General features: G+C 46.7%; 1 protein-coding gene across 4 annotated transcripts in view; it reads right to left on the bottom strand.

Moving 5' to 3' along the window:
- Positions 1-22,512, bottom strand: part of arid1b (AT-rich interactive domain 1B) — a 40,278-nt gene that overhangs the window by 2,343 nt on the left and 15,423 nt on the right. The window contains exons 5-22 of one of the 4 annotated variants that reach the window (XM_070986733.1): positions 16,736-16,982; positions 16,559-16,642; positions 15,789-15,941; positions 15,336-15,690; positions 14,642-14,821; positions 13,046-13,209; positions 12,846-12,955; positions 10,215-10,355; positions 7,442-7,651; positions 6,827-7,046; positions 4,322-4,457; positions 4,015-4,193; positions 3,198-3,342; positions 2,775-2,888; positions 2,577-2,658; positions 1,657-2,419; positions 1,341-1,471; positions 321-1,035 (exon numbers count right to left, since the gene is read on the bottom strand). In XM_070986733.1, the coding sequence (XP_070842834.1) occupies positions 321-1,035; positions 1,341-1,471; positions 1,657-2,419; positions 2,577-2,658; positions 2,775-2,888; positions 3,198-3,342; positions 4,015-4,193; positions 4,322-4,457; positions 6,827-7,046; positions 7,442-7,651; positions 10,215-10,355; positions 12,846-12,955; positions 13,046-13,209; positions 14,642-14,821; positions 15,336-15,690; positions 15,789-15,941; positions 16,559-16,642; positions 16,736-16,982 (4,129 nt within the window). The remainder of the gene's footprint in view (positions 1-320; positions 1,036-1,340; positions 1,472-1,656; positions 2,420-2,576; positions 2,659-2,774; positions 2,889-3,197; positions 3,343-4,014; positions 4,194-4,321; positions 4,458-6,826; positions 7,047-7,441; positions 7,652-10,214; positions 10,356-12,845; positions 12,956-13,045; positions 13,210-14,641; positions 14,822-15,335; positions 15,691-15,788; positions 15,942-16,558; positions 16,643-16,735; positions 16,983-22,512) is intronic. The other 3 variants (XM_070986732.1, XM_070986730.1, XM_070986734.1) reach the window with 3 other exon arrangements.

The following is a 22,512-nucleotide window of genomic DNA, read 5'->3' on the forward strand; positions in this document are numbered from 1 at the left end:
ATAACTTTTTTATTCCACTCATTCTTCTTCCTTGTCAAAACCTGCAACCTACATCACCCACCATACATCATGCTAGTTGCAGCTAATGTAGCCTGTAGCCTGCAGCAGAGACGAGGAGCGGCTACAAAGGACGCTCCATACCAAAAGATTTATTCAAGTTTCAAACTTGTGATATGTAATTACAATCATCTTTCATATAATAAAATTTAAATTTATGAAAGATTATAATTACTTTTCAAAATATGTTTTTCATGTCTGGCCTGGAACAAGACATGAACACATGATCTGCTTTCTGAGTGACCATTTGTTAAGGTCTTTACCTTCTTGTGTTTCAGGTGGTGTCTCTTCACCGGCTGGTTGGTTCTGCTCCGTGCCTACCTCTGCCTCCTCCTTACCCTCCTCCTGCCTGCCATCTGCTTCCCCTCTCTCCTGACTCCTTCCCCCATCTCCTCCACCTCCCTTCTCCCTCTCTGCTGAGAGGTTTCTGGGGGTGGAGTCTCCTGTCTGGATGTGAGTGGTAGAGTCTCCTCCTCCGGCCTTCCAGTGCAGGAGGCCGCTGATGAAGCCGTTGGGTCGGCTGAGCTCTGCCCAGCGCTCCTCCACTTCCTCCCATTCCTCCCCCGTCTCCTCCACCTTGATTGGCAGCTTGTCATACTTGCTGGCCTGTTGGGGGCGGGGCTCTACCTGCTCCTGGTGCTCGTCTTTCACCTCCACCTCCTTTTTGACAACAGATTCACTGTCTTTCACCTCCTCCTCTGTGTTGATGGTGGGTGCAGCAGTGGGTAGCGGTGACATTGCCTCCATCTCTTCCGCTGACGTCCTCGGTATCCTCTGCTCCTCAGCTGATTGGCTGTTAGATTCGGAGGCGGCAGGTGGCGACTCCTTGGGCACTTCCTCCTTCTTGGGGGGGTCAGGTGTGGGTCCCAGCAGAGTCCTCTGGCCCTCGGTTCCAACCTCATACTCCTCCAGGATGCCAAATATCTGGATGAGGCAGCGGCGGTAATACTCCACGATTAGCTCCAGGAAACCAGGCAGCTGCAGGAGAACAGGAGGAGGTCAGCTGATCATTTATTATTAACAAAAATTCAATATTTATGCCAGTTCTTCTTCTGCAGTATCCAGACAACTAAAAAACTCTAAAAGTGACTTAACTCAAGGCTGTTATTTTGAAACAGGCTTATGTAAGAGACAGGCTCTTGTTTCTCCTCTCTTATCAGGTCCTCCCTGTTTTCTGACGTGTTCCTGTTTTAATGTTCTGTTGCTACGAACTCAACACTGTGTGTGTGTATGTGTGTGTGTGTGTGTGTGTGTGTGTGTGTGTGTGTGTGTGTGTGTCTGACCTGTGTGAGGCTGAAGGAGCCCACTGTGCTGTCATCATACAGCAAGATGTTGATGGTATCCAAAGCCCAGGTGCTCTCTGCTAATAGGCCAGACTTCAGTGACATCATCACTCGCCATGCCTCTGGGGTTCCTGATAGGATGAGTTGAATAACATGGTGTCAAGTTGTAGAACAACTGAGAACCGGATTTGTTCTGCTTGTCACTAAATAAGTGAAACTTATCGTGTCTACAGCTAGTTTGTTTTATTTTGTGTGTGTGTGTGTGTGTGTGTGTGTGTGTGTGTGTGTGTGGGTGTGTGTGTGTGTGTTGTCTAACCGATGTCCTTGGCGGTGTGCCGACGTCTTGGCTTCAGTTTTGGGGGGGTGGCCTCTACAGAGTTGGGGGGGAAGCTGACCTCTCTGTGGATGAGGTGGAGGCCCTGACTGGGTGGGGGGCCAGGGGGGACACTGGGGTGCCCCGGCTTCTTCATAGAGGGCAGGTAGGGGGCACTGTTGGGGGACAGAGAACCCCCCAAAGGCCGGGGGAATGAGGAGGGGCTGTGAGAGCGGGTCACATGGTTAGGAACAGTAGGTGTGGCCTGGAAGGAGGAGGGGGGCTGTCTGGAGGGCAGAGGGGGCATGGAGGGGGAGGAGGAAGAGGAGTGGGGTGGATATGGAGGCTGGCGTTGACCTGGATGACTGGGGGGCCACTGGCTGTCCTGAGGAGCCCTGCCCTCCTGGTCATCTCCCCGGCCCATGCCAGGGTAGGGGGGTCCCTGGCCCTGCCGACTGTAGGTGTACCCCATGTCTGTCCTGGGGTGCCACATGTTGGCCTGCGGCCCCTCTCCGGGGCCCCCAGACACTGCTGATGGTCCTGAGCCCATCATGCTATGTTGCGGGGGTCCTTGCCGGTCCCGGGTGTAAGGATAAGGGTACTGGCCCTGGACCGGCCGACGCTCGGGGCCCATGTAGCCCCCGCCTCCTCCACCATAGGGGCCGAACATGTCGGGCTGCTGAGAGCCAAACTGCTGCACAGCGAACGCTTCGCCTTCATGACGCTTCGCAGGTGGATACAGACCCTCCATCGGACGCTTGTAACCCTGCAGACACACGACGGAGAATCAGAAACATGTTGCAGCTGATCTGGATCATTCCTCATCAACATGCATCAGGACGAGCTCACTTTACTGCTTCACGATTCAGCACTCGTTAAGTAGTGTGTTAAATTAATTCTGCAGACAGAGACAGAGTGCTCACCTGCTGCTGAGGGTACAGGGGCTGATGGGAACTGTAGGCCATGCTGTGAGGATACTGCTGCCCATAACCATCATGTCCATGCCTGAAGTGGGGGAGAAGAGTGTGTCAAAATGGATTTAAACACTCAAAGAAAAAACTAAATTACAAACTTGAAGAACACTTTTAAAAACATGTTTTCTTTCCCGGCCCTCCTCTCACCTCTGGTGGGGGTATCTGCTGGGGTACATGCCGGCCTCGTTTCCAGAGGGACCCATGCTGTTCTGACCTCCAGGGGGTGCCATGCTTCCATCAGGCCCCATCACATGGTCCGGCCTGCAGAACAGGAAATGACTCTTATAAATGCTAAATGCAAAGATGTACTTTCCAGCATAAAAATCTTCTTCACAGTTGTAGCCCAAATCCTCATCATCTCCACCAAATGATTCTCATATTCTATTTCTTTGTGTTCAGTAACAGCAGAACAGACCTTATTTCATATTAGGCACAACATGTTCACTCAGCAATGACTTAAAAATGCACGCTGAGGTTGGAATGCACAATTATGCTCCGAGCAAACTTTAAATGCTGCAAACGAAACTCCAAACCGCAGAGAGCCCTAAAGCTGCCTGACCAGTATCTTACCTGCGCTCGTAGCCGGGGCCGTAGGGGTACTGTGGTCTGGGGCCCATCCCTGCCATTGGCCCAGAGGGTGGCCCGCGGGGGTACATGTCCTGCATGGCACCGCTGGGCATCTGACCAGGACCAAAGGCCTCGCCAGGCCCCGGACCTGAAGAAGAGAAGGCAAAGGTACGTTATTTAATTTGGTAAGAATGACAATCAATCATAAAAACCCCAGTGATGCAGATTAACTTCATTGATTTATTCAGATTTATTTTATTTTCCATGTTGTTTTTTTAAACTACTTTTAATTGCCTGGAAGGTAGAAAATCTAAAATCTGATTGAGGATTTTGGAAAATGCTGCGGGGTGATGTAATGTGTGTGCAATACCAGATAATGGGCTAAAACGTGAAACCAACTGCACGAACACTAAATGAGAAAAAACAGTTTTGACCACCAGGGGGCAGCACAGCACAATGGCTGCAACTAAAGGCCTGAATAACACACAGGGTAATGAGACTGGACCGTCTCCACACTGGCCAGGGCCAGAAAGCTGCTGGTTCTCTACTGATTAACTGGTTTCCCTTTGTACTCAGTGGAAACTGGTCCTGGATCAGATGAACAGAGAACAGACCAACAGGGATCTGGGACCACTGGCAGATGCAGCCTGAAAACATATCACTGCGTTTGACATCAGTAGAGTGAAGCTGATCTATATCAAACTTTATGACAGTGTTAATGGTCACTATGAGTTTTAAATGTCATCATAAGCGTTAATTTTGAACAAACCCTCTTTTTATCCACCAACAAAGTGCTTGAACAGTGTTTTTCCCTCCTCACCTTTCCTCTGTCCTCCGTATGGGTCTTTGTTGGCTTCGTACTGCATCCTCATTGACGGATCCGTTGGGCCTCCTCCCTGCTGGTAGGGGGCGCTGCCAGGTCCTGGGCCACGCTTGTTGTGGAAAGCTGGATCGCTGCCTTCAGAGAACGGGTCCTGGACGCTCACTCCTCCCATGTTCCTGACAGATAAACCACAGCAGAAATTGAACAACTGAACGATTTTGAGCGAATTTTACTCCCTCAGGATTCTGAGAATAACACCTGACTGAATCACTCAGGCGAATTTGGGTTTGAGCTCATTCCCTACCGGTTTCCAGGCTGGGGGCCCATCTGGCTGTGCGGGGTGGAGGCGGGGGTCGGGGGCTTCAGGTCTCCGGGGGCCTCGGTCAGGGAGCTGCTGCTGGACTGAGGGGTGTTGGGGCCCTGCAGGGAGCCCGAGTTGGCTGCAGAGATACAGACCAGACAGAAAACCTGCTGAGAACGAGGGTTACATGTTGTCATGTGACTTTGCACAGCAGTTACTCAGACATGCCTAAAAAAAGAGGCGGACCAAGAGAAACTGAGGACCACAAATATCACTGGGAGTCATAATAATAATACAGCCTTTTGGACCACATTGGTTATTTCAGTACTTGTGGACTTTTTGGGAGCCAACGGCTTCCTGGAGACCAGCAGGGATCACAACTGTGAGGTTATTCTGCAGAGAAGCTGGAGGATGCAAACTGACAGATGGTTCATCTTTACTTGTGTCTTAGCCTTTGTTCAGACTTCATTCTCAAATCAGATCTTTAACACAAACAGTCCACACGTTTTTTTGAAAGTGGGCAGATCAGACTTCACCAACCGATCTGCATGGGTTGGTGCGGTAACGATGTAGGCGTGGAAGCATGAGAAACGGACATCCTATCTGTCCCTTCAGCTGAAGCGTCACATGAAGCCACGTCCATTTCTACCGCCGGAGCAGACGTCAGCGGTGGAGAGTTTTGATTGGTTCTGCACACGTGTGCACTCTGCTCATGTTAATGAAGGCTCAGCTATCGGTGCCAGAGCAGCAGTGTCTTCCCTTTGCAGACTTTTACCTGTTTAACAAACACCTGCTCATGAATAACAACCTACATTCTGTGTTTACACTGTCCTGCTCAGAGGCACAGGAAACGTCTCTACAGGCAAAATGCATTGATATTGTTTCTATTATTATTACTATTTCCATCTGTGTTTACTGATATTCTGATTATGCAATCTTTGGAACACTGGAAATAATTTATTAGGATAAATATTTTGGGGAAAACTGAAATGATATGAAAAACCTGATGCTCAGGTATCATCAGCCCCATGTGTGACTGAAGGAAAATGACGATAAATGATGTAAGAAGTGTTTCTTGCTCACACACAGACTCTCCTTCTTTCTCTGACTTTAACTGTATCCGCAATCAAAGTTAACGGGGGGAAACAACAGAAGAATCTGTCCAATAACGGAAGAAAGTTGTTCAGACCTACAATTAACACAGATTTGTAACAAGATGGTGTGAAACTTGGTGCTGATGCACTTGAGTTTAATCTGTTATCTGTGTTCACTGTGGTGTCAAACTCAGTGATCGATCTCAGCAGTCTGATCGGTGCTTATTATTAATAAGGCTTTTTTTCTCTTATATTTTCTTTCCTGATCAGCTGAATCTGGGGAATGAGTCCCACCACAGAGCATCGGGATGGATTTCTCAGTTAGAGGAAGAAGTGGCTAAATTAGCCTCAGCTAAGGCTTGTTTGTGCAGTTTAGTTTACGTGCTTCTTTGTTATAATACGATAATTTTCAAAGTAAAGTTAGATGTCAAAAAGTCAAACTCAGGTCTAAACTCACTTTTGACCAGATGTGTAGTCGCTGCCTGTCATCAACTCTGAAGTGTGAGAGAGAGCGAGCGAGCGCGAGCGAGAGAGAGAGAGAGAGAGAGAGAGAGAGAGCAAGAGCGAGGGAGAGAGAGAGAGAGAGAGAGAGAGAGAGAGAGAGAGAGAGCAAGAGCGAGGGAGAGAGAAAGAGAAAGAGAGCAAGAGCGAGCGAGCGAGAGAGAGAGAGAGAAAGAGAGAGAGAGCGAGAGAGAAAGAGAGCAAGAGCGAGAGAGAGCGAGGGAGAGAGAGAGAGAAAGAGCGCGAGAGAGAGAGAGAAAGAGAGTGAGGGAGAGAGAGAGCGAGGGAGAAAGAGAGAGAGAAAGCAAGAGAGAGCGAGAGAGAGAGAGAGGCATCGTGGGAAATTGGGTCAGATTGAGGTCACTGATGTTTACATTCACACTCACCTCCCCCGCCTGACAACTCACTCTGCAACTCTGTTACATAATCAGATAAGACTTTGTGTGTGTGTGTGTGTGTGTGTGTGTGTGTGTGTGTGTGTGTGTGCGTGTGTGTGTGTGTGTGGCATCATTTAAGCTCTTTTCCCACAGAGAACCTGTAACATTGCTGGCTTCATCTTTCTGTTAAGTGACGCATTGTTATTCAGGCGTCTCTGATGGAAATGTGGGACATGATGGGACATTTAAACAGAGCCACAACGCTTGATGACATTCGTCATCCGTTCCGCTGAGGAATCACGTCTTCTGGTTGTAAACTTTCTCTTGTAGGGTCCACTGTCATACACTGCTTGTTTGTAATCCTTGTGGGTTCACTTTAATACGCTTGTTTTTTGTGCTTGTAGGGACAAACCAGGAAGAAACAGCCAACCAAACCTCACGGCTTCCTTAAGGTTTAGTTTAGGAGAAGTCTCAGGTTACAGGTTATTAAGTACTCGTGGTTGTGAAGTTCTAACAGAAAACAGGTGATTCCTCACCTGGGGAGGGTGGCTGGATCTTGGCCTGGAGTGACAGAGGTTTCTTGCTGTCTCCGGCGGGTCCCAGGGCCTCAGGTGGAGGCTCCTCTCCTCGCTCCACCTTACACTCGTAGGCGAACAGGTACTGGATGTACTGCTTCTTCAGAGAACTGGCCGAGCTGCTGGACGTCCCCACGTTTAACTGGGATGACAACTCCCTCCACTTCTTATTCTTATTCACCTGAGAAGGAGGAGGAGGAGGTAGAGAACAGATTTATGAACTCAATTCATCGTCAATCCCACTGAAAATCAAACAAGAAAAAAAACATTTATTGATTCATGATCAACAGAAAATTCATCACTCACGTCATTTTTTTCAAGCAAAAATGCAAAAAAGTGTCCGACAGCGTTTTGTACAAAGTCTCAGATGTCTGTTTTTCTCTGTCTCAAGCCAACATTAAAGATGAGGTGAGTCATTCTGGATTGTTCACATCACCGTCTCTCCTTCACAATGCTATTACATGTTAGCATGCCAGCTTTACCCCATGACAGATTCATCAGTGAACATCAACAATCGTCCAGAATGACTCACCTCACCTTTAAAACTGCAGGGGAGGGAAAAAATGGATTTCTCACCATGGCCAGGCCTCCGATCTCTCGGACAGCCAGGTACAGTCTGCAGAGGTCCAGAGGCTTCTTTCCCACGGCGGGCAGGTTCGGGACGGGCGTCCCCCTCTCCTCCATGAAGGACAGGTACCGGTCCACCCACAGCCTCCTCTCCGGCTCAGAGCCCATCTCATACAGCCGAGTGATCTTCTCGTTGGTCATGGTGGCCACGCTGGGCTTCTGCAGAGACCGAGACAAGGAGACCACAGTCAGCCTCGAGCTTACACACCGGACAAGGACTGCACAACACCACCGACAACCACACAGGGAGGCAACGGCAGACTGAGGTAGCTGCCAAAATCCACCACAATCTACTTGAAAGCAGTCCTGTTCATCCATTTTTTAAATCAAGTGCAAAAAGCAATCTATAAGGCAACGCCACAGGAGATAAAAAGTGCTTTTCTTCTGTAATTTGGGTGCGCTGGCCCTTATGTTTAATATTATATCTTCAAAGTGTGATTTGCATTTTTTCATCCATCCAGGTGGAAGAGTGTGGTGACGCTGATCAGGTCCATAGGATCAAATTATGAAACTGTCCCTCCTGATTCAAAGACAGAGCTGTTTTATTCAACAAACTGTTGCATTTTAGGCATTTTCTGACCATTTTAATTAATAATTCATAATTACGCAGAAAAGCGTCAGTTCAGTGTCATCAAAATATTTAGCAAAAAGCCGAGTCAACCCTGTTTCATACAGTTACAATATCTGTTGGAAAACGAGTAAAACATTTTTAATGAGTCATTATTGTGCAGTCCTACACAACGGTTACGTACAGTCACATCACAATGACACACACACAGCACAACAGTACTACCCAGCCCCTCATTTCAGTCAAATCCTCCAGCACCGCATCCTGTTCATCCAAACACAGAGAAACTGCAAAGTCAATGGATTCATCACATTTCTTTTAGTCTCTCCACTGTGTGTTATTTAAAAAAAATTTAAATATTGACCAGAGGTCCTTGATTTCAGTCCATGTGTGCTGACAATCCTTTGAAAATACAGAAACAAATTCTGAAAATGGGTTTAATTCTGGGTCTGTAAATAGCTGAGGAGGTGGGGCAGCACTGCAGCGAACCAGCGGCACTAAAACACAACCAGAGGAGCGACCTCCGTGTTCACCACAGCTGGACGAAGTCAGACACACCAACACACAGCCAGCCGTGTCAAATATGGCCGACGACACAGGAACGAGACTTTCTCATTAGGACAGTTGAGTTCCGTGTTTCCCCTGTGTTTTCAACATTTAGGCCAGTTTGTTCGATCAGATGGGATTTCCCAATTTTATTTCATCATTTTTTAAAGCGCACAGAACATCTCGAATCACACCAGTTTTCTGTGACGTATTGTTTCTTATGAATTCAACCACACAACCTTCACCTAGACAACACACACCATCACTGTGACTTCAATGCACTTCCATGACCACAGGGTCCTTCATTAGACCCTGGACACACCAGTGAGACTTTTTGTGCATTGTTGCCAATCCGGCCACGCTCACAGTCACCAGAGTGAAGCACTTACTTGTCATTTCTTTATAATAAACCCCATCTCTGTGGACCCGTACTGTCGCACTGAGCATGCTTTTAGTCATTTGTTTAAAAGGGACACACTCCCTGCCTGCTTCAATGCACTTATTGTAATCCCTTTGGGTTAAAAGCATCAGCCATATGAATGCAAAGCGCTCGCTCTCTCATCGATGGGGGAGTTGACATTGTACTTTGAAAGTTTTAGATTGTGCTGAGGACAAATCTACAGCAAGAAGACCCAAAATCCAGCTGGGAGGTCGACGCAAAGCTTGACTTTCCTGCCATCTAAGAATTCTACACAAAGAGAGTCTCGTTAATCTTTCATGATGCCGATGACCTCTGTCCTCTCCGTCTGTCAGCAGCCTGAGACACAGATGCTGCCACCTTGTATCCGCGGGTTTTTAAATGAAGGAAATTTGAACTTGAACTGCCTTTAAAATGAGAAAGTCTCACAGTAAACAACGAGAAAATCATATTACAAAGCAAAACACAATAAAAAAGCAGCGTTAGGACTGCAATAGTTACTAGGGGTGTCACGATTTTGATTCTAAATTTAAAATCGATCGCTGACTCCTTGTTAAGTTGTCAACAAACTACAGTTTGTAGGCTACGCCGCAGATACATGCTGCTACGCACACACGCTGCGAGGAAACAAACAATCAAGTTCTGCCATCTAGTGACGCTTCTTTTTCTTTCTACGTCGACCAGTTTCCTTGAAATAAGCTGCTGTTATTATACTATATATCGATATATAAACCTGATATCATGCAGTTTATGTTTGTATCTTATGAAAATGAAACTGAATCATGGCTTTTGGAGAATCGTGACACCCCTAAAATTTACAAAAAATAATAATAAAGATGCAAGCACAATGCTGCTTTGTCCAATGAAAACCTTGCATCTCCAAAAAGTCACGTTTTGTAGTACTTGGAAAAGAGAGGAAACACCTGTGTGGTTTTATCATCACCTGATGGATTATAACAGAGCAGGGGAGCGAAATAACCAAAACCCATCAACTGATCCAAAAGCAACAGAATCTGGAGTTACGAGGTTTTCACACGTCAGCAGCAGGAAGCAGGGCTTCGTGGTGATGAAAGCGCATGGTCAAAGTCAAAAATCATCCAAAAAAAAAGTTGCATGATTCGACATTTACACACAGCAGAACCCGCAAAAATACAAAAAACAGACAAAAATGTGCTTTTGTTTGCACTTACAGGGCTTGTTGACGTCTTGGGCCAGGCGGGGCTGCTAATGCTATCACTGTCCTCCCCGTGACAGGAGGACAGACTAGCTGAGCTGGGGGACATGGGGGAGGGGGTGGGGGGCTTGGACACACACTGAGAGCTGTAGCTGTCCTGTGATACAAAACACACAAATCATTCACACACACACACACACGCGCACGCACGCGCGCACACACACACACACACACACACACACACACACACACACACACAAATACAAACACAAACACAAACACACACACACACACACACACAACAGAGCCACGTGGTCAGGGTACGTCAGCACGGCAGAACAGAAATGTCAAAATCATGAGAGATTTGTTTTTAATGTTTCGGAGGGAGCGCGCACACACCTCGACATTCACAGAGCCCACAAGCAGAAGTACAGGAGGAAATCCGTGCTTCAGACATTAGCGTTAGCATTTAGCAGCCGGCAGCAAATGGACAGTCGGGTTAAATCGCACAGCAGACAAGTAGCAACCACCAGCGAGCAGGTTCTTAGCTGTCTTTTCTGTGATTAAAACCTGGTTAATAACCGTCTGAAGACCAAACATTGAGCAACAGATTACTGTTTTAACTTCCATGAAAGATTCATCTGTCAGCACGTCTGAAGGTGCAGATAAAACCTGCAACAAGTGCAGCTTCTGACCTTGTGAAGGCAATTCAAGACTTTTCAAAAAAGAGCACTGATGTTCACTAATGGCCTTACTACCAGCATGCGTGACAAGCTTTTTCTGTGAATGCTAACTTTCTTTATTATTGTTCAATTCTAATCTTTTGAAATATACACATTTAATAAAACCCTGTAAGAGTCAATTCCAAGGAGAGGATTTAGTGGCCAAATATCAAAAACAACACAGGCAGGTTTCACCTCTGCTTCAAAGGACACGGATCCCTGCCTCAGTCTACACGCCAGCTTACTGTTATTCTGAGTTATTCTGTTGTCTAGTTATCTGGGAAAATAGTGGAATTTTAACAGCCAACTGAGCTTCTAGACTTTAAAGTTTCCACCGTGTTCACACTTTCCTGTTGTCTCACATCTATTCTGAAGTCTCTGACAGAAAAAAAAAAAACAAAACACACCTAACCAGCGGAGCATCAAAATATGAGCAAGCTGCTTCAGCACAAAACAAAAAGCAGCAGAAATTAGCAGCAAGTCTCTCTGGAGCTCCGGAGAAACACCGCGACTCGCTGTTGTAACTCCTCGACAAAGTGCAGACACAAAGCAGCCACTTCTCATCAAGTGAACCCGAGTCAAAGCCGAGACAAAGACGAGTCGTCTCACATAACCCCGACCGCCAGATCTACATCCTACACAGATCTGTGATCAAGGCCGACTCTTCACTGTCGGATAATGAGGAGAGGCAAGTCAAAAGGGAGCAGCGAGGAGGAGAAGTCAGAGCTTTCAAAACACTCCAGCTGCTGAGCCGAGAGTGAACTAAACAAGTGGAGAAAAACAAGACAAAACAAGCAAGAGAGGAAGAAAAAAAGCTAAACAGAAGCTGCGTCGGAGGGAAGTCTGGCTCCCGATGGCAGGAACTGGTTATTTTGGGTGTTCTGTAACACTTCCAAAACAGTCAAACCCAGATGAAACAATGACAAGAGTAACGAACACCATGCTGCTGGAAACACACTGATCAATACTGTCGAGCAAAATGAGGAGCGCCAACTAGGAATGCAGAAAAAAAGCACCAGGGAATCACTTTCTTTGTCAAAACTCTGCTGGTTGGAAAAGACTGCACGCAAAAGTTGACACCTGAATTTAAACAACCTGAATTACACTTTGCTTCACGAGGGCCGCTCAAATAATGAAAATCATGATTATTCTGCTTAATATTGAGATCACGATTATTTGGCATGGCTTTGGAAACATCATGAAGTAGGTGGCGATGAAGTCTTCATCAACAATGTAGAGCGGCTTATTTTCCTTTGGCGGAAGTAACTGAAAACAAACGAATGTAGCGAATTATTTATTCACTTGTAGGTATTTACACAGCCTGGCAGCGCTAACCACATGTGAACTACCAGTGGTCCTCCATTGCTGTCGTTTCAGATGTGTGCTCATTACTCAAAGCAACGACGAGCAAGGAACTGAGGTGATGACGTCATCGTGTCCGAACACTCAGCTCCACGTGTGCATGCAGGCTTTCGTGACCTAGAACGCTGTTTGCATGTGAGCAAGAAACCCACACACAGCGTTTCTCAAACTATCTGCAAACATGAGGTCATGGCCTCATTTGTAGGAGGGTTTTGGGACAGCCGCCTCCGTCTGCTCTCCCAACGGAAATCCATTGTGTAGGTGTGTGTGTGCGCAGCTGAACTGGTTTGCATTTCTTGTTGTCTGTCTTTCCGTCATCTTTTAACGCCCAAAGCCTGAAACATTTTTTTCCACGCTGCATCTTTGCATGAAAGGTTCAACATAAATACTCAATACGACCATTCAAAACCTGCATCGGTGCTATTAAGATGCATTCTCTGCTTTGGCTCAGCACGCATGCATCTGTTAGAGCATGCTAGGAGAGCATAACAGCAACGTGGGAGCTGGCGTGAGTGGCAGAGCAAACAGCCACTATGATTGGTGGAGGAAGCCAAAGGACGCACCTTGGGTTTGGGTGGTTCGGTGGCAGGGGAGATGCCCTCTTTGCTGAGCTCAACCCTCTGCTTAGCATCTGGATGAGCCCCCATCCCCTCGACTGGCATCATCATGGGGCCTGAAAGATTTTAATTATGAGATCACTTCCAAAAGATCAAGCATTCAGAAAAACTCCTGATCCTAACTGCACTGGGGTCTGCGAGCCTACCTGAGGACGGGGCGTTGTAGGGCGGTCCCTGTGGGGTCATCCTCCCAGAGTTACTGGCTGACTGCTGGCTATAGGGACCTCCAGGACCTCCAGGACCTCCAGGACCTCCAGGACCACCAGGGCCCATTCCTCCCATTGGTGCCATGCCCAGGTAGCTGCCCTGCCTGGACACCACAGAAGAAGAAAAAGGTTTTTCATTATCATGACTAGATGTGATCCAGCTGGTGAGATAGCAGCTTGCATGCAGGAGGTCACGCTGAGGCAGAGGAGGAGGAAAAGGTGTCCGTCTCCAGGACTCGTGCAGTTATTGGAGACAAAAACTGAGAACAGAGAAAAAGACAGATGTAGAGAAAGAACTGAAGGATTTCTCATGATCTGTTTTTATCTTCTCCACCTGGCAGGTTAGATCAGCCGGTCGCAGAAAGGTGTCGTTTGATGAATAAATGACTAAAAAGCTACGTGGGTGCAATTCTGTTACTGGGTGTCTGCATACACAGATGTACTAACTCACGTAAGTCAGTGCATGTTCAATTCATGTGCAACCTGAATTTTAAAAGCTCCTCATGGTTTCTTGGTTTCATCAATCTGAGCAACACTAAACGATGACAAAACACATATTTTGAGTGTGTGTTATTGTGCTTCCTATGCAGAAAACCACTTCTGGCCCTCCATCTGCAGTTCGCACCACAACAAAAGAGCGACGTCACCTGCAAACAACCTGTTGTGCACTTGTTTATCTCTTTGGAGGGTGAACCAGTCGGACCTGCAGGGTGAAATCACTCCACGGTCGTGTTGCTCAGCTTGCAACACTTCATCTTTAGCCGAGAGTTGTTTTAAGTTTCAACTGACTGAGCATACATTAAGCTTAAGCAGCTGTGGATATGAAACCAGTTTGTCTTATTTCCTGGTGAGGACGCAGCAGCAGCAGCAGCAGCAGCAGCAGCAGCAGCAGCAGCAGCAGCAGCAGCAGCAGCAGCAGCAGCAGCAGCAGCAGCAGCAGCACCTCTGAAGCCATGCAGGAGCCGCCAGAGGGCAGAAAGTGGTCTGGTTAGTAAAACACCCTGTAACCTCTCTGTGTGCAGCAGAGCCTGACACATACATACATACATACATACATACATACATACATACATACATACATACATACATACATACATACATACATACATACATACATACATACATACATACATACATACAGCTTTATCCAGCGTCATTACCAAGTGAGAGAGCCTGGCTGCTACTGTTTTCACCTTCTGAGTCTATGTGTGTGTGTCATCATGGCACCACATAAGCAGTTCTGAGTATTTGAGGTGTTTTTATCTCTCTAGTTCTTTTTATTGACATTCTCCTTCAGCCATGTGACAGCTTGCGGATGGGGGTGTGACAGTGTGTATATACACTTTGTTAGCTTTCACCACTTCAGTGAAAAAGAGCACTGCAGCTGTGTCCTCAAGTCAAATTCTGCAAAGGGATTTTGGATGACACACCACATAACAGCGATGCTAATCCAATGAGGAAACGCTTTAGGAAAAAAAAAAGGCTTTACTGAAATGTCATGTTTCTGTATCTGTCAGGCTCTGGTACCAAACCTACCCATAATGCTCAGGGGGGGTCTGCACGGTGGGTTGGGCCTGAGCATAGGTTCCCTGCTGGGAGTGGTGAGGAGGGTGAGGAGGAGGAGGAGGATGAGAGGGGTGAAGGGTAGGAGAGAGGGCAGGTCGAACCCCGGGCCAGGACTGGTTGTGGTAGGCTGGGGAACGAGCGAAGGGAGGCCTGGAAGGATGGAGGGATGAGGGAGAAGCAACAGAAACTTTGATTTGGTCCAAACTGTCGACTTTCTGCAGCTTCAAACAACAAAAAATATCAGCACTTCAAAACTGTTGAATGCAAAATTCAGCAACCAGCTGATGAGAGGATTTCTGCCTTGCATTCTTTGGGGTGGGCTCAGGATCCATTTTGGATCCAAGGCTAGAGGATTTCTTACTGAATATCTGATCCCCTCACATTTTTTGTTTGCAAAGATCAATGAACAAAACATATGTAGACGTCTGGCTGCTGCTAACGTTGTTGCTGCCGTTTGCAATGACGTGGATGTTTCATATAATGTAAATTCTCATGATTTGGAAAATGGTTACTAATAATGGAGAAAACAGGCTGATGGTGAACTGAATGTTATGTTTGACATGTTATTAATATTTCACTTATTCTGTTCTTCCCTGGTACTCCTGGAACTGGTTTTGATTTTCAAGTCTCTTCCGGACTCCACGCTGCCTCTGTTCAGACTCACCTGCCCTGGGCGGCTGTGGCGGAGGTCGAGGAGGATGAGGAGCCGACACTTGGTCCGATGTTGGGGCCAACCTCAGGCGGTTTGCGGTTGGTGTTAGGTCCTGGAGGTCCCATGCCCTGCCCGGCGGGCTGTGGCATGCCGGGGGAAGTTGGGGCCATGACGCTCCCTCCAGTGGGGTAAGGGCGACCTCCGGGGCCAGGTCCGGGGCCACGACCTGCTGGGGTGGATGGGCCCTGACCGTGCATGGGACTGCTGGCGTTCAACCCCAGACTGTTGGCTAAGCTGGGACCCGGGCCAGGACCGCTGTAGTTGGCACTGGGGGCACCGCCGTAGTGGGGGGGCCGAGGATAGTTACCTAGACGGGGCGAAGAAGGAAAATTTGCAAAAACTGTTTTAAAGTTTCACTTTTGTTACTTTTAGAAAGTGCTTTTCCTTTGAGGTTCCAGTGTGTACCTGGGGGTCCGTACTGGCCATATGAGCCGCCCTGCTGGTAGGAGCTGTGGTGCATGGGTCCCCCCGATGCTGAGTGAGGGGACATGGGTGGTGCTGACTGGTGGGGGCCAAACTGAGGCCCTTGAGTGCTACGCTGCATGGAGGGAGGAAAACCTGAGAAAACGAATGACACAAGAAAGGACAAGGTAAGAAACTGACGGACCAGGATCAGAAATGAAATGAGGAAATCTGCGTTTAGCCTAGCTTAGCACAAAGACTGGAAGCAGGTGGAACATGCTAGCCTAGCTCCATCCAAAGAGAAAATATCCACCTACAAACACCTCCAAAGCTGGCCACTTAGTGCAGTTTCTGTTCCTCACTTTGAGCATTTTCAGTCACGCTGGTCGGTATGTATGTCTCAACAATTATTGGATGGACTGCCCTGACATTTTGTACAGACATTCATGGTCCACAGAGGATGGACGCTACTGGCTTTAGAGACCATCTGACTTTTCCCCTAGTACCTCCATGAGGTTGACATTTTTGGCTTTCAGTGAAAAGCTCCTCAGAGTTGCTAGCGGGACTGAAGACTGATGAAATTCTGGGACAGACACAGAGAGACTTGTTCTGGCTGCAGCTCAGAGATTAAAAAAACAGTTCTGAGGGTGAGGTGCTCCAAATGGCCTGGAGGCTCAAAGAGACAGTGAGACGATGACGATGATGGTCAGATGTTTTTAACAGTGAGACAGTGAATAATCCACAACACTGTCACACTATTGAGTCAGGTGTACCTCTGTCCTGAGTCATGGCAGACTGGGAGGGATGAGGACCAACATCTGATCCAGGACCAGAGACCTGAGGGGTCAACTGAGAGCCTGAGAGGGAGACACAGAGAGTGTTAATAATACCATTTAAATGGCTTTTAACAAGCTCCAGGGAAGAGACAGGAAGTGACATTATCACCCTACCTGGTCCGCTGGTGGCAGGAGACATCGGTCCGGACCGTGATTGGCTGCTGGACCCAGCGGGGGACGGTGAGGGGGAGGGGGAGGGCCCGGTGCGAGCTGGCGGGGGGAGTCGAGGTGAGACATGGGGGGAGAAAGGAGAACGGGCCGGGGTCCCCTGGTCGCCCTGAGTGCTGCCAGAGCCCGACGCCCCTGAACTCACCGCTGCCTCGGTGCCGGTGGGCAAGTCATCAATGGAGCCAGACAAATCCTGAAACACAGACAGGCGACACAGCTGCTGCTGTTATTTGGATTTTAGTCAGTTTATCAAGTTATGAATCTCAACATTTCCTGTAGAGACAGAAATCTGTTTCGGATTGATTGTTTTTTTACTCTTCCAGTGGGATTTCAGAGGAGTCTTTCAATGAAACATCCCAGCTGCAGCTCAGGACATGACGCCAACACACTTCCAAGAGGATCACTGACTGTTCTTCAGTGACGGCTCATAAATGCCTCGTTCAGCAGCTCCTCAATGAGGTGGAAACATCTCGTCTGCTCCAACTCAGCAGGGGGACATGAACAGTCTGACCAAAACCAACAGAGCCAAGTGGAAACTGCAGATTCTGAATCCGCATCAGACTGACTCCCTGAGAGCCTCGACTCAGTGCTTCAGTGTCGAGTTTGGTGCAGAAGAACATCAGCAGCTCACAGAGGAAGATAACGAGCAGCTAACCGAGCGAGAAAAGAGAAAATGCAATTTCAGATCCAGCTTTTAAGTTTGTCGACGTCTTTTTTTTCTTTTCTTTTTCAGGTTTGTTATTTCAGATTTAGGACCACAGTGTGTTGTCCCAGACAGGGATCCTGTGAGGGTGAGTTATGCGAGCTGGATCCAGTCCCTGGTTGTGATCTGGTGGATCACAGCTATCATTGATTTTTTGAAATATCTGCTTATTCTGAATTTGATGCTGCAACATGTTTCAAACAAGTTAGGACAGGAGCAACTAAAGACTGGGAAAGATGTGGAACGCTCCAAAAACACCTGGTAACAGGTGATAGTATCTTGATTGGGTATGAAAGGGGCATCCTGGAAAGGCTCAGTTGTTGGAAATGACTGATTCTGGTTTTAATTTATGTTTTAGTCCCAATTATTTTGAATCGGTGAAGACAAGCAGCTCAGTTAAGAGAAGAGAAGGGGAGGAGAAAGAAAGAAAGAAAGAAAGAAAGAAAGAAAGAAAGAAAGAAAGAAAGAAAGAAAGAAAGAAAGAAAGAAAGAAAGAAAGAAAGGCAAATTGAGTGAAAAGAAAAAAGAGAAGCAGAGGGGACATGAAGGACAGCAGGAACGAAGAAAGAGATGGAGGAGGAGGACAGAGAGGGACTGACTGAGAAAAAGGGGAAAAAGTGGGAGTTCAAAAATAGGGAGGACAAACAGAAGAAGAGGAAAAGAAAAAAGAAGGAAAGCACAGAGGACAAGAATGCAGAGAAAAGATAAAGGGAACAAAGGAGGTAAGGATGGGGAGGAAAAGGAAGAAAAGATGGTAAAAAGGAAAAAGAGGAGAAACGAATAGATGGAGAGAAAAGAGAGATGATGATGAGAGAGGAAAAGGAGGAAGAAAAGGAAAGAGGAGGAGAGTCAAAGAAGAAGAGAGAAGCACTGCGCTGAAATCTCCCATCTGCCCCTGGGCCTCAGGCCAGCCAATCACAGCACAGTAACCCATCCTCCCTCCCTCCATCCGCCCCTTGCCAACAGCTCAGCCAATCAGCTGCCGCACTGCATCACTCTGTCTCTCTCGCGCGCACGCGCACACACACACACACACACACACACACACACACACACACACACACACACACACACACACACACACACACACACACACACACACACTCCTGGTGTGTGTTCTAATTATAAAGAGTGAAGAGTGAGAGAGAGTTTGTCTGAAGCCTCGCTCGACCTTCATCTTCTCTTTCTTCTCCTCTTCATCTATTTTTCTCCTCTCCTTCCTTTCTTCACCTCTTCCTCACCTCTTGATGTTTTTCTTCTCCCCGTCTACTCAACTTCCTCTTCTCTCCCATCTTCTTCCTACTTTCACCTCCTCCTTTGTCCCTCCTTCACTTCCTTGCCTCCTACACCTTTGGGCCTCCTCAGTTTCATTTCCTCTTACAACCTCATACTTTACCTCCTTGTCTTCCTTCACTTCGTCCTACTTCTCCTCCTTGTTTCCTGCTGTCTTTTCCTCATCTCCTCCCTCCTTCATCTCCTCCTCTTCCCAATTTGCTTTCTCCTCACCCCCTGAACTTCTCTGCCTACTGACTTACAGCCCTTCGTCACCTCCTCGTCTTCTCTCCTTCTCTTTTATTACCTTGTACTTCCTCCCTGCCTTCTCTTTTTGATATCTCTCCCTGTTCCTTTTCTTCTTTCATCCTGTCTTCCTTTCCTACTCCTCCACCCCCTAGCCTTCTTTCTCTTCCTTCCCTCACCTCCTTTCTTTGCCCTGCTTTTCCTCACCTCCATCGCCTCCTACTTCTTTCTCCTCCTTCCCTCACCTCCGTTCTTTGTCCTCTTTCCCTCATGTTCTTTTCCTCGTCCACTCATTCCTCTTCATCCTTAGTCTTTATTTTTTCTCCTCCTTTCTGTCTCCTGGTTTTCCTCAGCCTTCCTTCTCCTCCTGTCCTCTCCTCATTTCAGTTTTTTGGGGGGTTTGATTTAGCTCCCAAAGCTTTCCCTCTCCTCCTCCACCTCATTCTATGCTCCTTTAATCAGCCTCTACACCTCCTTCTCTCCTCCTTTCCCGCCATCTCACACTCCTCTCTCCCTGTTAGTCAGCGGCTGTTGTTTTTGTAATTTAAATATTTCTCTTGGCTCGACTGTCAGCAGCTCTGGATGAGAGCTCACGAATCACTGTGTGTGTGTGTGTGTGTGTGTGTGTGTGTGTGTGTGTGTGTGTGTGTGTGTGTGTGTGTGTTTCACAGCATCATCTACCACGCACACACAAACACTTCATGAACAGTAAAACAGTCGACCAACATGTTCAACAACTTCTCCCTCTCCCTTCCTCTCCTTCATCCTTCACCTCCTCCTCTAATTTTCCTTCTTTCTCCTCATATTGGAGCACCTCTTTCAGCTTTCGCCTCCTTTTCTACTCATACATTCTCCTCCAACATTGTACTCATCCTTCACCTCCTCCAATGCTCTCCCCTTCTCTTTCCTCCTTCTATCTCTTCCTCTTGTCCTTCAACCTTCACCTCCTGCTTCCTGTCTTGTTCTTCATCAACTTCCTTCTCTTCCATCTCCTATTTCTGCCTTCATCTCCTCTCTTTTCATCTCCTTTTCCTCTCCTCCCTTCCTTCTCCTCCACACCCTCCTCCCCTCTTTCTCCTCCTTGAATCACAGCTACAGCAGAGCCAGTAAACATTGACAGAACTCACACAGAACATGGCAGTGATCATCTTTTTAATTCCTCCAAACAGGTTGGACTGACCAACCAACACAAACTGAACGTGTCCATGTTGGAGGAAGATAATCCCGCAGAGAAAAGTGTTGAGCTTTACAAACTCCTACAAACAACAGTTTAGTTTGGTCTAATATTTGGTAACTGATAGACATTTGACCCCAACTGACAAGTTACACCATCAAGGAGGCAAACTTGGCCATCGCGGAAACAATTCTGGAAATAAAATCGTAAAGACTTTTAATTCCAAACTAAATTTAATTCCAAACTGGCTCTTACAGTTGTACAAGTCTTGATTTATCTTGCTGAAACATGCAAACATGCTGTACAAAGTGAAGTTTAAATTTTAGCTTTAAATACATTTGTTTCAGTCTCATGCAGATTAAGATGCCGTGTCTTGTGTGTTCAGACAGCAGCGCTGCTTCAATCCAAGGTTAAACCCTGAAAAATGACTGAACTTCTATCTTACCAATATGATATATATATATTATATATACTGCAGAGAGCCAACAATGAGAAACAGTCCCCCAAAACAAAGCAACAATTAGATTTTAGCATCAGCCGACTATTTAAACAAGAGGGAATAAAATACAGAGCTAAATATTACGAAGTCAACTTATTAGAGTCTGTGAGGCCTTCGGGTGCAGCTGATTTCTGCAGATTTTTTTCCTTCCTGCAACAGAGCCGTCTCCCCTCCGCCTGTCGCCATGGCAACTGCCTCAGCACCAGTGACTTCAAAAGGAGGCTCCAAAGAGAAAGAGAGGAGGAGGACAGAAGCAGGCTAACACGGAGGCAATGAGAGAGAAATAATAAACAAGAGAAAGAGGGAGAGGAAAACAGAGAGGAAGAAAAGGGGATGATGAAGGAGCAGAGGGGAAAAGATGAGTGTGAAAGAGACGGAGAAAGAAAGAGGTGGAGAAAGAGTGATGGGTGGAGAAATTAAATAAATAACCATTAAAGGAGAATCGGGGAGAGAAAGAGCAGTGGGCAGACAGACAGAAAGAGGAGCACTTGCAGTCAGAGCCTCAGTGCTGAAAGTGATTTTAAGCAGCTTTAAAACGGCTTTCCAGCAGGAGGAGACGACCGCAGTCGAATGCGACAGAGATGTGAAACTAACTGGAAAATATTCCACTCAAGTGCACTGATGTTTCCTGAGCTGCACTGAGTTTATCCAACAAACACACCAGAGACAGGCTCAGGTGTTCCCCAGAGCTCCATTACTGGGCCTCTATTATTTCTTATTGATGCAGTTTATCACATAGTGATTGCAGGTGATAGACTGGTTCTTATGTATTTTATTTTATCTGATTACGCTGAGAGATACATTGTCCAACTTTGGCATTTTCAGTGAGAAAAAGATATATTAAAAGGACCAGTCCCCAAATAATCATTACAGCACTAAATGTGAATTAATCCACAGATTCAAAAAGCCCCCAATACATTAGCAGCAGCTTCAGGAAATTATTCACCTTTAAAAACCAGATAAATATATAGTTTCATTTTCAGTAAAGATTAATTATATTTTATTAACCTGATATTTAATTAATAAAGAAGATAATGACAATAATCTTTAGTTGCAGCACTAGTTTTGAACGAGACAGCGTTTGACCTGCAAATCATAAAGTCAGTGCTGACTGGTAACACAGACAGACACTTGTCAATATTTTAGACACTTTTCTGATTGAATGATTAAAAAAAAATACGGATGAATAAATTCATAATGGCTTAATTTGGGAAGGCTTTTGTGCAGCCTGGCAGGCTTTACTCAGGCTTCAGTGGAACTTTCAGTTCATGCAGAGCTGAGTCAGTGTTCATGAGAACAGATCATTTATGTCAGTGATGACCCAGCAGGAAGTATCAGGAGCTCAGAGCGTGATACCTGCAGGCTCAGGTCCACAGAAAAGAGGACGCCGTTATTATCCACAACAATGACGAGCTGCAGAACAATCAGAGCCTGCAGAGAGCAGGGAGGTCTGAAACATGACCACGAGCCTGACGCAACAAACTGCTCATCTTTTTATATAACGGGGGTCCATCTGTTGGCTTTGACCCTTTCCGATTGAACTCAGGACAGGAAGTCAAGAACTCACAGCTGCTTCATCCCAAACCTCATCCTCCACTTTTTATGGGGCTTTTTGAATCAAACAGGAACGTAAGCGAAGTTGGATCTGTAGAGGAAAACTCTCGTCTGTTGCTGTGAGTAGCTCTGGACAAGAGTGTCACTCCAGATTGAACTTTTAACCAGCTAACGACATGAAGCAGCTGGTTTTAGGTCGAGAGCGGATCTGTTAACGTGCACTACAAGCTGTCCAATCTCAACACACTATGACACAATCACACATACTGAACGAA

The sequence above is a fragment of the Chaetodon trifascialis genome, chromosome 19, assembly GCF_039877785.1.
Source record: "Chaetodon trifascialis isolate fChaTrf1 chromosome 19, fChaTrf1.hap1, whole genome shotgun sequence".
In the NCBI taxonomy this organism is placed as follows: Eukaryota; Metazoa; Chordata; class Actinopteri; order Chaetodontiformes; family Chaetodontidae; genus Chaetodon; species Chaetodon trifascialis.